General features: G+C 39.8%; 1 protein-coding gene across 1 annotated transcript in view; it reads left to right on the top strand.

Annotated features, from left to right (window-relative positions):
• CEP120 (centrosomal protein 120) overlaps positions 1–18,390 on the top strand; it is a 67,652-nt gene that overhangs the window by 33,968 nt on the left and 15,294 nt on the right. Inside the window, 6 exon segments of the mRNA XM_030566431.1 lie at positions 1,094–1,190; positions 1,284–1,433; positions 4,612–4,701; positions 5,163–5,255; positions 7,707–7,868; positions 12,541–12,663. Of these exon segments, the coding sequence (XP_030422291.1) occupies positions 1,094–1,190; positions 1,284–1,433; positions 4,612–4,701; positions 5,163–5,255; positions 7,707–7,868; positions 12,541–12,663 (715 nt within the window).

The following is an 18,390-nucleotide window of genomic DNA, read 5'->3' on the forward strand; positions in this document are numbered from 1 at the left end:
TTTAAACAATGCTGAATAAAGAAGTGTGTGGACCAGAACTTTCTATACCAAAACAGCCGTCGATGCTGGAATGATGTTGCCTTCATCTCTATGGCTTTATATGCATACTTTTCTTATTTAAACATCCTCTTCTCATGCCAATATAAACACACTGATTCCACTGCCTTCCACACCCAGAGAGATGGGACAGGCAAAATTTTCTCTTGGCTAGTGGGCATCATTTACTCTCTGTGTACTCACAAATTGTAAAAGATGTCTCCTTTTTTATATCTAGAATAGTAAATCTCTTATTGAAGACACTTTGCATATCAGTTTCAGTACAATAGCATTGTCATGAGATCCCCTAGGTGAGGTTCAGATTTTCTTTATAGGATGTGGGGAGAATAATTCCCCATTCTAAAGTGAGCATTAGGAACCCACAAACTTTCACTTGTGACACATTTTGTATAAAACGTATTTGAGACTGGGGCTTTGGAAGGAATAGTTCAGACTATCTCACTAGCTGCTCTGTGATGAAACAAGAGGAGAGTTAGTGAGAAAATGGTTAAATTAAAATGTCAAGAGTTTGAAGTGGAAAAGGTTAACAAATTAAATGGGCAGGTATATTGATTATAAGAATAGTATTCAGATATGTTGCTAAGTACTACATCAGTTAGGTCATTTTTTCTGTAATTGATTTTTAAAAAGTTAAGCATACAATTGAATATAGGGTTCCTGAAGTAAATTCAGTTGGAAAATATTTTAATCAAGTGTATTTTTCAGATGGGAGATTGAAGAATTGTTAGCCCAACTGAAGCATTGATCTTTTTTGTAGGTTATGTGTAATAAAAGAAAAAAAATCAAGAAAAAAAATAAACCCTAAGGAGCAACAGTCTAACTGTTCTTGAAACAGTACTGTAAGTTTTGTAATTAATAGGTTTTAGAACTCACATGCAGCTGCTATCTTTGGAAGAGATTCAAACAGACTACACTGTAACGTATTCAGCCTTTTTAGGCTTGCTGTTCTGCGCTACCTTGCCGTAAATGAACTACAGTATGTTTTATGGAAACTTCCAACAAAAATAAAGCATAATCATTCTTATGTAATTTTTAGGGCAAACAATAGGATAGCAGAACTTTCTTACACTGTGACTCTGGAAGATTATGGGCTTGTGAAAATGCATGAAGTTCTGGTATCAGATTCTTCTCAGGTAAATTATACAGTACATTAACCTAATCCTTTTTCTTTAAAGTTTCAATTAAAGTTAACGAAACAAGTAAAATTGCATTATTTTCATAATCAGTGTTCAGGTGCTGGGCAGCAGCAGGTCCCTCCACCTCAGCCTCATCATGTCCCAGAAACTGAGCCAGAGCCACGAGAAACTCTTGAATACAAAGCAGCTCTTGAGTTAGAAATGTGGAAGGAAATGCAAGAGGACATCTTTGAGAACCAGGTTCCTTTACCTATATTTTTATAACAAAATTCAGACTGCATCTCTGCTTTAGTGACATTTAACAAAATGGGGAAAAATCATTAGACATACACTTTTTTTTAATTTTAATTTACTTGTTCAAAAAAACTCAAACAATTCAGCTGGCTGTTACAGGATCATATGACCGAGCTTTTCTTACTGGTCAGTAGGAGGTTACTTCTTGATCACGTAACAGTAGACTGAAGCAGGTTTATATGACCCTGTGAGCTAAAACAACATTTCACAAACTATGGATCACGATCCCCAAAAGAGTTCCAGGGGAGTTGTGGGATGTTGGAGGAGGGAAAAGGAAGGGATTTTGGAGAGGGAACTGATGTATGTTTCCACCCTCCAATGTTTTCTTCTGCTACAATATCTATGAAGGCGAGAGTGGGCCCCAGCTATGTTTCCCTCCCCATGCACATAGAATCATAGGACTGGAAGGGACCTCAGGAGGTCATCTAGTCCAGTCCCCTGCATTCATGGCAGACTAAGTATTATCTAGACCATCCCTGACAGTTTTGTCTAACCTACTCTTAAAAATTTCCAATGATTGAGATTCTACAGCCGCTCTAGGCAATTTATTCCATTTTGCTTTTTTTTTTCCTTTGCCACAATGTTACGCTTTTGACCCATTTTAGCTTGTGGTCCACTATGACCCCCAATCTGTTTCCACAGTATTTCTTCCTGGGCAGTCATTCCGCATTTTGCATGTGTGCAACTGATTGTTCATTCCTAAGTGGAGTACTTTGCATTTGTCCTTACTGAATTTCATCATATTTACTTCAGACCATTTCTTGACATGGGTGGGAGAAGTGGCTGATATGGTGCATAAGATTGGGCTGTCCACCTGGATTGGGTAGATAGCACCTGGTGGAGACACCTGGCCCAGGGAAGGGCAGGATTCAGAGCATGTGGCCAGCCACTGGGGGCAGGAAGGGCAGGGCAGAGGCAGCTGGGCAGGGGGCACAGGTGCCAGCGACTGAGGAGGTAGGTGCACTGGGTGCTAGCTGCAGAGGAGGGGAGGAGAAGGGCACCGGCCACACTTCTCCCACTGCTGAGTTTCAGTTCCTCCACTTGCTCTCCTTCCGATCACTTTGGTGGTCTAAACGTGATTTTTTTTTTTTGTGCTTTTTATTTTCAAACCGCCTACCTCTTAGATTCCTGGGGGCTATGTTAATGGCGGTGATCCCAAAGGAGGTCATGGGAGGAAAAAGTTTGGGAACCGGTGAGCTCAAATATATCACTGAGAATATTTTTAAAGGATATAATAAAACATATAGATTCTTGAGTTTTTTTAAACTTCATGAAACTTGAGTTGAAAAGATGACCACTGTTAGGTATTATCTTCTAACTTTCTCCCACTGTTCAACCTGAATATTTTTTATTCTCTATTAAAATCTGCTGCTCCTAGGATGTCTCATCCTTGCTGTCTTTCAGTTCATGAAGTCATAATATTTATATCACAGGCATTGTTTCAAAAATAGTGGCAAACATTGTTATAAAAATAAATTCAAGGGATCCTGGGTTTAAGTAGGAAATTTTTTATCATAGTAAATATAAATAAAGATAATTATTGCATATCCTACTGTGTGTATGCTGTACTGCTAAATGCTATTAAAGTACAAAGATGTTTCAATATCACAGTATGTGTTACACTGTTAAATCAGATGCAGAGTGGCTCAATGTACTAAATAGTTTTAACAAGTATTGTGCATGGCATCCTTCTACTAAAAGCCCAGCATGTTCAGTATCCTGCTCGTCTACAGGTCAGATCTCCCAAGGAGTTCTGCTTGTGTAAAGCCAGAATATTTTAACTAAAATATGCTATGTGGATCTTAGAACAGAATTTTGGTTCTCATTCTTCAGGAAGACTCTCCTAAATAATTACTTTACAGTTGGCTAGCTGTGCATTTTAATTTTTTCTGTAGTCTTTATTTTATTATCAGAGGGGTAGCCGTGTTAGTCTGGACCTGTAAAAGCAGCAAAGAATCCTGTGGCACCTTATAGACTCACAGATGTTTTGGAGCATGAGCTTTCATGGGTGAATACCCACTTCGTCTGATGCATGTAGTGGAAATTTCCAGGGGCAGGTATATATATATGCAAGCAAGACACAAGCTAGAGATAACGAGGTTAGTTCAGTCAGGGAGGATGAGGCCCTGTTCTAGCAACTGAGGTGTGAAAACCAAGGGAGGAGAAACTGGTTTTGTAGTTGGCAAGCCATTCACAGTCTTTTTTTAATCCTGAGCTGATGGTGTCAAATTTGCAGATGAACTGAAGCTCAGCAGGTTCACTTTGAAGTCTGGTCCTGAAGTTTTTTTGCTGCAGGATGGCTACCTTAAGATCTGCTATTGTGTGGCCAGGGAGGCTGAAGTGTTCTCCTACAGGTTTTTGTATATTGCCATTCCTAATATCTGATTTGTGTCCATTTATCCTTTTCTGTAGAGACTGTCCAGTTTGGCTGATGTACAGGTGAATGAACTGGTGATGGTGTGGCTGATACCATCACAGGACCTAACCAGATCAGCCACACCATCACCAGTTCATTCACCTGCACGTCCACCAATGTAATATACACCATCATATTCCAGCAATGCCCCTCTGCTATGTACATCGGCCAAACTGGACAGTCTCTACAGAAAAGGATAAATGGACACAAATCAGATATTAAGAATGCAATATACAAAAATCTGTAGGAGAGCACTTCAGCCTCCCTGGCCACACAATAGCAAATCTTAAGGTGGCCATCCTGCAGCAAAAAAACTTCAGGACTAGACTTCAAATAGAAACTACTGAGCTTCAGTTCATCTGCAAATTTGACACCATCAGCTCAGGATTAAACAAAGACTGTGAATGGCTTGCCAACTACAAAACCAGTTTCTCCTCCCTTGGTTTTCACACCTCAACTGCTAGAACAGGGCCTCATCCTCCCTGATTGAACTAACCTCGTTATCTCTAGCTTGTGTCTTGCTTGCATATATATACCTGCCCCTGGAAATTTCCACTGCATTCATCCGATGAAGTGGGTATTCACCCACGAAAGCTCATGCTCCAAAAAGTCTGTTAGTTTATAAGGTGCCACAGGATTCTTTGCTGCTTTATTTTATTGACTTCCAAAGCTGAAGTGTGTGTTTTGTTTTGTTTTTTGTTTTGTTAGCTAAAAAAGAAGGAGTTGGCTCACATGCAGGCACTTGCAGAGGAGTGGAAAAAAAGGGATAAAGAAAGAGAAGCATTAGTAAAGAAAAAGGTAAGGAGAGTGATCAACACAAATTGTTTTGCAATATGGTGACTTCAAACAAGAGCATAGTTGGGGATGTGCGGCTGTTAGTGGGGACCAAGACTTCACATCATTAAAAGGGCAGACAAAATCCATCTGTCAAACTAAATCTAGAACAAAGGTCACTTGTGCTACCTATCATGGTACTGAGGTAGTGTATTAGAAAGAGTAAAAGGATCTCTGCCATGCCATGTAATTTCTATATTAGCCAGCCTCAATATTTGGAGATTTGACTTGCCTTGTATAGTATAGAAGTTCATCTCTAATTTCTGATCCTAATACATGCATGTTTTAAGTTTAATATCTTTTCTGTTTATATAAATATTGGGGTGTGTGTGTGTGTAATTATATAAAATCTGGAGCTCTGGGCTTATCTAAAATTGGGATTTTATTACAAAAAAAAAATCAAGAAATCGGTGCTTGGGTTTTAGGTAGCGGAATATACGAATTTGGAAGAGCAACTTCAGAAAACCTTGACAGATTTAGAGAAGCGTGAACGACAGCTTGTCAGTGCAGAATCAGAGGTAAAAAATACTTATCAATATGTCCAAGAGAATGTGTTTAAATCCTGCATGCATATATACATTTTCTTGAGCTTTCCTATTTCCCCCCTTTCTGGACATTCTCTTAGCAGTTGGGTGGATATGGGGATTTATCACCTCCAACATGAATATCATTCCATTTCATCAGCTTGTTTTGAAGTTTGTGGACGTAGATAAGGGTGCAATTTTATTTCTGGTATCTGTGTGGCAGTACTCTACTTTCACCTAATTCACCTGTTCATATGCGGTAATGGAAAATCTGAATTGTGACCTCAGCAACAAGTAGTATGTGTGCAGAGAAGACATCTGCCCAGGTTGTAGATGACATTGGAAATGTTCTTGGGGAAAGACTGAGGTCATAGTTAATGTTTTGCATTACATTGCAAGTCAAATGAATTTGGTGAGTATATTATGTACCTGTATCTGTTAGAAATGAACATCACTTTTCTGTTGAGGGCCACATTTTCTCATAGACAGTGTGTAATTTGATACATGGGTGAAAAGGTACAGGAAAAAAATTCTCTATTAATTTGCAATTTTTTTTGATTTTTAGGTTTTGTGAGTGGGTGGGTTAAGCCCTAGATGTGCCTAAACTGACTTTAACAAAGTCTCTGTTTGCTGTTTTCCTGGGTGGCCTTTTTTTGTTTGTTTGTTTGTGAAGGACCCAGCAGTTGGAAAGGAGGATGTGTGTGGAATATGGAAGTGAGGTAGAATTGACAAAAGGCAGAAGCAGGCAGGTATTAAATGCCTATTGTACAGTGGCTGTAGTAATGGTCTAAAGTGGGGAGGAGTTCTCCAAGACTTCACATCCACAAATAACTCCCCTTGGCAGCCTCCCCTTATAAGGAATGCATTTTTGGATGCATCAGATCACCCAGTAGTGTCACCATCCCATCCTAGTATAAGTGGTTGAGTTGAGAATGAGGGCATCAATCTGCCCGCAAGGGCATTCTGCCTTCCCCCAGCTCTAATTCTTGCCCCTTTTACAGAGACTCCTGCTTCTGCCTCAGAGCTCCTTTGTTGTCTGAGCAGCCTGATCAGGGCCACCAGATGCATTTGCCTGCTGGCAAGTGAGCAGAAGATTGCTGGGTATAGAAGTTGCTTAGAGAGGAACCCTACTCCCCTATTCTAATAGCTTCAGAAAGAGACTCCCCACCTCCTCCCTGTTCCCATTTTAACATACAAACGTGCCAAGCAGGGGCTGGATGGGCTGAATTGTTCAAATTCTGGCAACCAGATAAAATGTGTGTGCTGTTTATCTCCTAGCATAACAGCCCCAAGAACAAGGGAGAAAGAGGAGCAGCAGAACCTAACAGTGCTGCTGGGTCCCAGTGGATCTTCCGTATTAGGGGAGGAGAAAGCTAATTGTGGATGTGGGGTGGAGAAGGCTTCGCTATTGCCCCCCTTTCTGGACATTTTCTTAGCAGTGTGGGTAGATATGGCTGTTTATCACCCCCAATATGAATATCATTCCATTTCATCAACTTCTTTTGAGGTTTGTGGACAGAGATAAGAGTGCTCTCAGAATGGGCTGTCCTGGCTCTGTCCACGCCTTGCCCTACATTGAGATTCCCTGCATACCTGAGATGTAACTTTCTGTGTAAATAGTCATATATCTGACAAATTTCCTTTTTAGCTTTCGTTCAAATATCCAGTGGCCAGAGTTTGGCCATGGTCATTTCAGTCTTGAGGGAAGGTATTTTTATTAATTTTGAATTAGATATTTTTAGCTCAAAATTTGCTTTGGATTTAATGGGAGACTGACCTGAAGGTTTAGAGATATTATGAAGCTGTTGTGTTCGACAGTATCTATGCAACATGTTTTTTTGTTGTTGTTGTTTTTGAAGAAGTCTTTAGCATGTACGTAATTTCAGAAGGAGGTTTTTTGAGAGGGTTTTATTCAGCCTGTAGCAACCCTACTGTTCTTCATACCTTTTTTGGAAAATTCAAGCATCCAAGAAAGACCATATTTCATGTTCAGTTCTGGATGTGAAGGTTGAGACCTGTTGAACTGAACATCTTGATTCAACCTTAAATCTGATCGCGCTGTTATTGCTCCACTATAATAGGCTAGATGGGATAAACTCAGTTCTTTGGCTTATTGTCTGTGGACTACGCTTGGACAGTAAGTTGTTGGTATCTCTGGCCCATAACAGGCAGGTGAATTAGAGGAGAGTTAGATCTGTGGCCAGTATGCAGTAATGTGAAGGTCACTATTTCGAGTCTGGGAGGGAATAGCGGATGACTATAGTCTATATTGGAAATATAGCAATCAAGGAAGTGAGAGTAATACTTCATAGATGTGAGCCATAAAGAGTGGATCCAAGTGTAATGAGAATTTATTAAAACAGGTACCAGTGGTTGTAATGAAGACTTCCAACTAAAGATCATAAACCTGTCTATTACTGCATTCAAAAATGTTTTAATTTTAAGCTCCAAAGAGTAAAGAGAGAGTTACAAGCACAGCATGAGCGGAACTTTCAAGAACTGCAGGATTCTGTGCGGCGAGTCAAAGAAGAATGTGCACATCAAGTTGAACTGGAGAGGTCAAAGATCAAACAGCTGGAAGAGGACAAGGTCCGCCTGCAACAGCATGTGAGTAAAGTAATTAAATTACCTCCCTTCCCACTGGGTTAAGTGGAAATAAATATACAAATAATGTTAAAAAGTTGTATATTTAGACACAAGCATAATCTGGCAACTTGGAAATCAACACTTCGGTCCCAATCATTCAATGAGCTTGAAGCAAGCATAGACATCCACCTATAAGAAGCTTATTGCAGGAGCAGGGCCTTTATTTTACCAGTTAGGTATTGTAGCATTATTTTTCTTTTTGAGGCTGAAAACCAAATTGAAATTACAAAGGTGTATTGTGTTTGGGAGTGATGCTACTGAAGTGTAGTGTATATTTCCAAAATTTTGCTGAAGCAGTTAGAATTTATTAATGACATTTCTAACTATTCTGACCACTTCATTTTACAACCCAATTGTAAAGCAATGCTAGTATAGTTAAATATTTGAAAATGGAAAAAATAATTTTGAGAATACATTATTCTTTTCACTTAGTATAATTATCTTTCTATCATGTGAATAGGTAGCGAACCTTTTTGTTGAATGTTACAAAGGATGTTGGTAACAGAAAAATAAAGCATGTTTTCTTTTTAATTCCAGTAGCATTATTTCTAACAGTTGAGCCATTTTACAGCTCTCTCTTTCAATTATTGTTACTGGAAATACACTGAAAAATATTTAAGCAATATTCCGTAGTGTGTTTAGCTCATTTGAATGGTATTTTTTTTTTCTTTAGTGTTTTTCATGTCTTTCATTTCTTAACATGAGAGTTTATGGATTGGTAATCCCCACAGTATCACTGACTAATGAAGAGATCCATCTGTATCTTGCTAGAGGAATCCTTTGTATTAGAAACAGCTGGTTTTTTTTCAATTTTGTCCTTTTCAATATGTCTTTAATTTTCATTTAGCATTATCTTGGTTTTAAGATTTTTTTTTCATGTGAAAAGTAGTATCCAGTGTATCAAGGTTTAATGTAAATTTTCCATTGTGGTGTTGAGATGTTGACAACCTAGAAATAGTCCAGTTGTTGAGTCAAAAATCATTGACTTTTGATTACAAGCATGACGCCTGTTGTATTCATATTTGATCATTTAAAAATTGAGCCCACCTTCCAAATTCATTCTGCTGTGTTCAGCCAGCATTTTAAATTGTGAATATATCACACAAGCATACATTGCAATTTTTACATAAATCATATTAACTATTTTTATTTAGATTAGTTAAGCTATTTTGCAATCTTCAGAGCATGAAATACTTTTATGTGACCTGGTCATGCCACACCTCTGCTCATATTCTAAGTCAGAGGTGGGCAAACTAAGTGGCCTGCGGGGACCCTCCTGCCTGGCCCCTGAGCTCCTGGCCCCTCCCTTCAGTGCCGCTGCAGAGCCAGGGCCTCACCCAGTGCTCTGTGCTGCACGGTGGCATGGCTGGCTCCAGCCGGGCAGCGCGGCTGCCTGTCCTGGTGCAAGCTGTGCCACCAGCCCCTGGTGCTCCAGACAGCACGGTAAGGGGGCAGGTAGTGGGTGAGGGGGATTGGATAGAGGGCAGGGGAGTTCGGGGGCGTGGTCAGGGGGCGCGGGTGTGGATAGGGGTCAGGGCGGTCAGAGGGCAGGGAACAGGGGGGTTGAATGGGGGCAAGGGTCCCCGGGGGCAGTCAGGAAGGAGAGGGGATGGTAGGGGGCAGTCAGGGGACAGGGAGAAGGGGTGGTTGGATGGGGCAGAGGTCCCTGGGAGTCAGTCAGGAATGAGAGGAGGGGTTGGATGGGACAGCAGGGGGCAGTCAGAGTCCGGGGGTTGTCAGAGGACAAGGAACAGGGAGGGTTGGATGGGGCAGGAGTCCTGGGGTGGCTGTCGGGGGGGAGGAAGCAGGAGGGGTCTGATAGGTGGCAGGGCTGGGCCATGCCTGGCTGTTTAGGGAGGCACAGCCTCTGCTAACCAGCCCTCCACACAATTTTTGGAAACCTGATGTGGCACTCAGGCCAAAAAGTTTTCCCGCCCCTGTCCTAAGTTAATATATTAGTTCATTACCAGAAACCCAATCAAACCATAGCTTGGGACACTGAGGGCCATATTCAGACTCCACTGATACCACGTCTGAATCTGGCCTTTAGTGTACAAAGCTAAGCTCTGATGATCATTAAATATAGCCTTAAAATTCATTAATATTAGTAAATGTGATGAACCAGAAGACACACTAATTAATTAGTAAAATATTAGTTGTCACTGACTGGCCCATATATATTTTTTTTCCTCAGCAGAGTAGCATAGTGCTGACCACCTGCCATTGTCCTTATACCACATACATCAGACCTATCAGTCCCATGAAATTCACAGTGGACAAGCTTATTGCATCCTGCTGGCGTTCATGCAGGTTTACACCAACTGGATTCCTCTTCCACCCCACTTGCTGGATCTTGACATTTCGGTTTTGGTACAGCAGTCTGTCCCCAAATTTGCCCAACCTAGTGCATTGCTTTCAAATTGTGCTGGTGCAAATTTGCCTGGATACATCGATTGCTTGAAGACCAAGTGCTGTCTTGTCCCAATGACACTGCCAGTGGCCTGATGTTGATATAAAGGAATAATTCATGCTACTCAGTTTCCTTCAGATATGTATCAGTGATTTTAGTAATTAAAGAATGACCTACCAAGAAATGCTTCACTACGTTCCATGCTTCCCAGATATTTTTATGGCTCTTCAAATAAATGTAACCTAAAGTATGAAAAACTAAAAAAGCTTTTGCCTTTTCGTTGCCTAAAGTTGCAGCGAATGGGAGATGAGAAGTCTGACCTGTGGTATCTTTATTGTTTAGTGCCAGTTAAGTGAATCTGGACAGCTGTAACCCCATGCAGGGATCTTCATATCCACTAGTGTGGGCTTCTTCATTTTTCTGACCTATTAAAAGGCCTATCTTTGTGTCTTCATTCATTTGCCTATTTAAGATAGTTCATTTTTTTCATGCTTGAAGAATTCTTTCAAAATACTATTTTAAATGACTGTCATGTAGTGTCTGGTGGATGAAGGTGAGCCCAATCATTTTCAAGAACGGATATTTGGATTGTCGTTTTCGAACTGTTCTATTTGAGACCTACCTAATAACAGAATCCTGTTTTGTTTTTGACAGCTATGTAGATTGTTTTGTAACGCTTCCCAGTGGCAGAGTCTCGTTGACTGTTTGCACAGCATGGGCATCTATTCTGAGTTTGGTTACAAGACATGTCCACACTTCTCCTGGAAGTGGTTCTCAGGTCTTGGAAAACAAGCCAGGGATTAGACATATGGTGCAAATGTTTTTAGCATTACAGGCATTTCCTCACAACCGAGCCGGTTAGTTGCCTTGTTGCTGGTCAACATATAATGCCATATTTACAAAGGAATTAGTAGGAATAAAAAGAGAGATGGTATGTTAGCTGCCTTACTTTTACAGTACAAGTATGATGAATTCTTTTCAAATGGCATAAATGAGAATGACTGGAACCTAAATGTCTTTGCCTTGTGTGTGATGGGTTTTTTTTAAGCACTACTATCTTCTGATGATATTTCTATACAAAATAATAGACAGTTTTAAATGTTGGATACCAAAATGTGTTGAGCAAGTGGGCCCAAATAAATAGATGTATTAATGCAACAATGTCATGCATTTAACCACAATGAATAATTTCCCCAATATGTGGTTGTAAACTGCTAAGCTAAAGAGAGAACCCATGGAGAGAGTTTTATATTTACATATTAAAAGAAAAGCAAAATCCAACTTTTAGAAATGCTTTATTTCCACTAATGAAGTGAACTGTGTTATTGAGGTGAAACAAGTTTGTTAGAAAATTAGTCAATTAGATTAACTAACTAACTTATATCATTACTTTATGTACTCCTACTCCTAGTAGGTAATTGAAACTGGTTTGCCAGGCATTTTCTTTACATTTCCAATCTGGAGTATTGAAAGTGCTAGTTACTTAAAGATATGACTTGCCTATTTCTTTTGATGGACTGATATGGCCATATGTTGGTTAAGACAGCATCTTTGAAATTATCCATTTCTATCTAGAAAGCAAAAATCCTGTCTTCCTGCAACTCTGCAAGTATACTGTGAGGGCAAAGGTGCCTAACATTTAAGTCATTTGTCACTGAAGTCTTGCTGCTTCGGCCTTTTAAAACATTATTTGGCTAACCAAAATATTATTTATTTCCTCTTCCAGACATTCCTGGACAAGCTATACTGGTGAAGTTGAGTCAATAATAAAAACTTCATATAGAAGATACGAATATAGTTTACTTTAAAAAAAAAAAAAAAAAAAAAAAAAGAGAGAGACAGACGTGTACAAACTTGATAAAAGTGTATTGTTGGTTGTAATTCTATAGAATTACAAAGTCTCACATGAAAAATTTGGTGAACAGCTATATTTATACATTTTTATTGTATGTCAGAGGGAAATAGAACTTTCCTTCCTGTGTAGCCAAAACTTTCCTTAAACATTATTTCTGTTGCACTCTCTGTATAGCCCATAATCAAGAATTCATTACTTACGAATGTGAAGCTTTTAGTGTCTGTTTTATATCAGTTACTTGACTGAAATAAAATGTTAGGTCCAGGGGCTAATTTAAGTTCTGTGACTCAATCCATCCCCTGTGAACGTGTTTTATTGTTATAGTAATGTATTCTAATGGATTTCATATCTGGGTGTTTTTAATGTAGTTTTATGAAGCAGAAAACAAGTATAAGATTTTGGAAAAGGAGTTCCAGCAGTACAAGGAACAGCAATGCAGCAAACCAGAAATCCGGTTACAATCAGAAATTAATCTTCTCACTTTAGAAAAGGTACCTTTGGACTTTACTAATCTTCCATAATGATGTTCTCATTATTAATGAAGATGAAAGAATAATTTGTTTTCAAGATGGGTTAATCTCCATTTGTTTTGGCTCTTCCACCAATTTCTTCAGCCACTAAATATTTAGAACCCATTTGTAGGTAAAACTGATCTTGTAGAATAGTCTTATGTAACTTTTTTGACAGTTTTTGACTATTAGAAGTCAATATTTGACAACAATTACCACATTTATATCCAGTTTTAAGTACAGGGGGAAACCATAGAAACTTACATACCACTTGGAAAATGCTTATGTTTTAATGACTACCACTGTAGTTAGAATTGGGGGATTCTGAAGAGCAAACCTGCGGAGAAAAAGAATTGAGGGTTTTGAATTTCCTAGCTTTTGTTAAGGTAAGTTTAAGATGGACATTCCACTATTATTTTTTAAAGAGTGCTCCAGAAAGAAGTCACTTGTTTGTTTACAGACAGAAACCACATTTGCTTTAGCAATGATAACTACCCCCATTCAACTCCTTCAATGAGTTTCAACCTTAGATAGAATGGCACCAAAACTAGGAGTAAGAGAGTAGTTTTAGTCTGTGTTCATTTGGTTCTTTGCATTCTTGCTTGACTACCAGTGAGAGTGTGCATTTCCCATCTGGACATTGTTTACAGAGATTTTAACTGAAGCCATCAACTTATTTTAAATGGGTCACTGAACAGCAGTCATGTAGTGACTACTTTATTTTACTACTGACTTGAGCTAGTTTCTAAGAAGCAGTGACCATATCATTGTTAATCCACTGAACCATCCAGCCCCAGATATTCTGTTATCAACTCAGGCCACTGATCCCTATTTTTCCTGCCATGGTGGTATGAGTTGGGTCAAACTATTAATTTTTCTCTGTGGTTCACATTTTTAAAAAGTGAGAACAGAGGTTTATGCACACACACAATTCAGTATATGTTTTTTTTGCCTTCAGACCATAAGCCCACTCTTTTTGAAATTTTTGGCCTTTAATGTTTATATTTGTTTTTCATGCCAGTTTCCTTTGAGATCCCCGAAGACTGAATAGTAAATAGTTGTTGTTAAAAACTATAAATCTCATCAAAGTTGTGTTTTTTAATGTTTAGGACTACTTGAGTGGACCATTTCCAGAATACAACATAACAGGCACTCAAAATTAACAAAATCAAATTAAGATCCATAGGATGATTGTTGTTGTTGTTTATTTTTTTTTCTTTTTTAAATACGTCATACAATTAACCTATGAAACTCGCTGCCATAAGATTTGGGGGGTTAATAGCTCAGTAAATATCCAGAGAATTAGCTTTTCATATACGAATTAAAAATATGATGTACTACTGACAGAAGTCTGGAAGAATTTCATAGGGTAATGGCAACACACTTAAGTGTATTATGGAAGACATTTACAACGTCATCAGAAGTATCTGAGAGAGACAGTGTAGGTGAGATAGTATCTTTTATTGCCCTGACTTTTGTTGGTGAAAGAGACAAACTTTCGAGCTTCACAGAGCTCTTCTTCAGGTCTGAAAAAGGTAATGAAATACAAGGCGAGCAAATTAAGAATAAGGCTGTCTGCATTACAGTTTTTGTCGGCATAATTTGTCACTCAGGGATGTGAATAAATCCATTCTTGAGTGACATAAGTTACACTGACATAAACACTGGTGTGGACAGCGCTATGTTGGTGGGAGAAACTCTCCCGCCGATATAGTTTCTGACACTTGCAGGGACTGGAAAAGTTAAGCCAACAGACGAGCTCTCTTCTGTCATTTAGGATGGCTACATTAGAGTTTACAGCGGCACACTATAAACTGTCTCTAATGTAGCCATGCCCTTAGGGTTCAACATGGGGCAAGAAACCACTTAAAATGAAGCAGGCAATTAACACCTCTGCAGTCATAGCACAAAAGAGGGTTAGCAGGTTACAGATTTTTGTAATGAATCATAAAACCAGTGTCTCTGAGACCATGTTTTTCGGTGTCTAGAAGACTTCTGATTTAAGTTTCCTTTGAGAGCAAGGACTGAGAGGTCAGAAATGCAGTGATGGCTTTGTGAAAAGGTGCATTTGTCTTTCATCATTTTTCTGTTCACTTGAGAGGGTAGTGACATGGGTGAAATCAGCCTAGCTGTCGTTGGGGCATTTGATGCGCTGAATGAGGTATACCATGTGTCTTGGACTCATGTATCTTGAAAGGCATGTTGATCATCAGCAGCAGTGAGGTATGTCTGCAGGTTTTACATCTGTTATGGAAGCGTCTGGTGCGCCTTTAGTTGATGTATCCTGATCTGTGGGGAGCTTACTTCTGATGACAATGTTGGTGAGGTTGGTGGCATTGTTAGAAGGCCAGAATTAGGGATTGGGAAACATTTCTTTCAGGATGTGGTTCCCTACAAATATGATTGTAATTGATACTTGGTATGGATTCCAGTATGAGATTGTAGGTGACCACTAGAAGTGTGCAGTGGTGGGGTGGATTTGTGTTCTCCCTCTGTATTGTGGGTGATTGATTCTCTCAGGGTCTTTGGATACCCATTCTTTGATGTGGTTCTCTGATGGAATGTCCTTGTTTGGTAAAAGTGGTTTTAATTACATTAAGGATATATCTCAGACTTTCTCCTTGGAGCATGTTCTGTGGTGCCCTGGCTATACATAATGGATTTTCTGGTGTGTTCCGGTAGTTACTAGATCCATGGGTTTCTTCTGCATAGTCATCTCTAGAGTCTCCATTGTTGAAGCTGATTTCGGTATCCAGGAAGTTAATGGTCATGTGGAAGTATTCTAGAGAGTGTTTGAAGGATGGGTGGTAGTGGTGAAGTTGTAGAAATCTGAGGGAGTTTAGTCTATCCAAAGGATGAAAATATCATTGCTGTATCTCAGGTATATCATTGGTTTCATGGTGCATTTGTCCAGAAATTCTTCCTCAACGTAGCCTATGAAGGTTGGCATATTGGGGAGCTATCCTAACATCCATGGCTGTTTCCATGGTTTGGACAAAGTGTTTGTTGTTAAATGTATGGTAGTTAATGGATGTGTTTGGGGTGGATATCTGAGGTTTGTCCATTATCTACTAAATATATGAGGCAGGCAGCAATGTTGTCATTGTGAGGGATGTTGGTGTATAGGAGGTGAGACCATGGTGGCAAAGACGGTGGTGTTTAATGTTGCAGAGTTTCTGGAGGAAGCAGGCTCTTTGTGTGGGGAGTGGTTTGAGGATGGTTTCTATGAGTCCTAATATTTTCTTCAGTAAGAGTGCCATGACCAGATATGATAGGTCTGTCTGGGTTCCCTTGTTTTTGTATTTTGAGAAGCATGTAGACGGTCCTTGGGGTTGGGGATAATGATGTAGCGATTCTCTTGGAGTTTTTTGGGGGAGGATTTGTTTATATCCTTAAATACCTGTGGGAATTGTAGTAGACTCAAAGTAGTCTTTGAGTTTTTTATAGTTGGTGTATTCTGAGAGATGTTGGTTGGTCTCATTGATATGTTGTCATCGTGGTTATCTGCTGATGTGATCACAATTTGGTGGTTGACCTTCAGGAACTATATAGCAATCCTCTTGATGGTTGAGAGGATGTGATGTTTAAGGAGTTCAGTTCTGTTTTTTGTTTTCCCTGAAGCAATCAGTGTAACAAGCAAGTGTGTGGTTTTGCCCACTGGGGGATGTCCAGTCAGATGATTTTTTTTTCTTTTCTTGTAACTGTCGATGGGGATGTGTTAGTGTGGGTGGTGTCATCTTTGAGGAAGAATTCTTTGAGACTGAGGGCTTGTCTTCACTACGGGGGTAAATCAACCTAAGTTACGCTACTCCAGCTATGTGAATAATGTAACTGGAGTCGACGTAGCTTAGGTCGACTTACCCAGTGTCTTCACTGCACTGCGTTGATGGGAGACGCTCTCTGGTCGACCTCCCTTACTCGTCTCAGAGAGCTGGAGTTGACCAGTGAGCGCTCTGCCATCAGTTTAGTGAGTCTTCACTAGACCCACTAAATCAATCTTGCAGCAGCAATCTCCCTGTAGTGAAGACCAGCCTTGAGTGAGTGAAAGGGTTCTTCTAGTTCCTCCACATGCTTGTGATAGAGCAAAAGCTCAATCCTTTGGAGAGACTACATAATTCAACTCTGTTTAGTGACAGTCTTGATAGACTGATGTTGGGGTGTCAGGTAGTGTCTTGTGCTGAATCCTGCTGCTGTGGTTTCTCTTGGAGGTTATGTTCTGTGGATTGTGGAGTTGTAGTCGGTTCTACTTTTCGGTTTTGTGTTGGATGGCTGTCATAAAGTTTTTTTTATAGTTGCTTTGGATTTCCTGCGTGTTAGGTTTTTGAAGTTCCACCCCTATCCCACCCGCCTTCAGTTCTGTGGGAGCATCTGATGATTTCTTCTTTGAGGTGGAATTATGTGAGATGTAGATGTCTCTTTATTTTTTTCTGAAGTCCTTATGCAGAGCTTTTCAACATATTTAAAATTGTATGTAGTGGCCAGAGGTTTATGGGTGGTGGGTCTTCTGGGGTTGATAATTTGTTTCTTGTATTTACTCAGGAAGTAGCTGTGGCTGTTAAGTTTGGCTTCTTTCTTTTTCGTGTTGTGGAGTTGCCATTCCATTTCTGAAGTATCTAACATTTTGCTAGTTTGAGGTAGGATAGCCATGCTAAATGTTCTGATATAGCATATCGTGTCTCTCTTACCAAAATGTAATTTATTTTAAAATTTCTGTAGCTGAATTGTAGCATGAAGTTTAATACTTCTGTATATCATGCTAAACTTCTCTGTGATAAATGTAGATGATTCATAATTCTAAAGCAGTGGCATTTTCACATTTACCTTTCATTTTCTTTGTCGGAGTTGTATTCCATGCCTAGAACAGGAATAGTCAGGAAAAAGATTGAACTATTTTATATTTGAATCATGTCTTGTCACACATCCTAGAGAGCAGTCCTGCCTGACCACGCACTAGGGCTGCTCTGAGGGGACTCCAAACCTCTATTGCTGTGGATCCCTGGAATGTTTCAAGCTCCTGGAGCCTGAACACAGTCCAGCACTGCACCAATCTTGAGGTCGTTATGCACATTCTCAAGGTGCAGACCTTCTGTCTGACACCTCCCTCTACATGTTGGAATCTGCTGTCCAGCCACCAAGGCCCTCTGAATTCAGCACTGGCCCCAAACTCCCTAGTACTTAAACACATCTCTCTCCCAGGACTCCACTCCAACAGATGTGAAGCTTCTAGTTTACAGTTTAACTCTGTCGGGGCACGCAGTATTTGCGAAGCTGTCAACACACACACACATTGCCTCCTCTTTTATGTTTTTATGCTCTTTTTACTTAGTAGATAAAGCACAGGAGAGTACAGGTCATACAAAACAATAAAACATCTTAAACACTGTGTCCCTCACTAGCTAACCATTCTTTTGGAAGTCTTTGGGGGATCCATCTGTGTTCTGTCAGGTAAGCAGACTGGCATACACGCTTCCCTTGCATGCACGGTCCCAGCAGCCGCCTTCCTCATCTTAATCTGGTACAAAAAGGCTTTCTCCCTAGTTCCCCCATGTGAGTCCCTTTTATGGGTTGCTGCTGGTGTTTACGTACTTCCTTTAGTTCTCCTGGCAATTTTCCATTTCTCTCAAATACTGCCCACATCCCCCTTTTCAAACAAGAGGAGGGTATCTTTCTCAGCTAGAGCTAACCTATTGTTCCAAGATGTTTTACATT

Source organism: Gopherus evgoodei, chromosome 6, assembly GCF_007399415.2.
Source record: "Gopherus evgoodei ecotype Sinaloan lineage chromosome 6, rGopEvg1_v1.p, whole genome shotgun sequence".
Taxonomy (NCBI): Eukaryota; Metazoa; Chordata; order Testudines; family Testudinidae; genus Gopherus; species Gopherus evgoodei.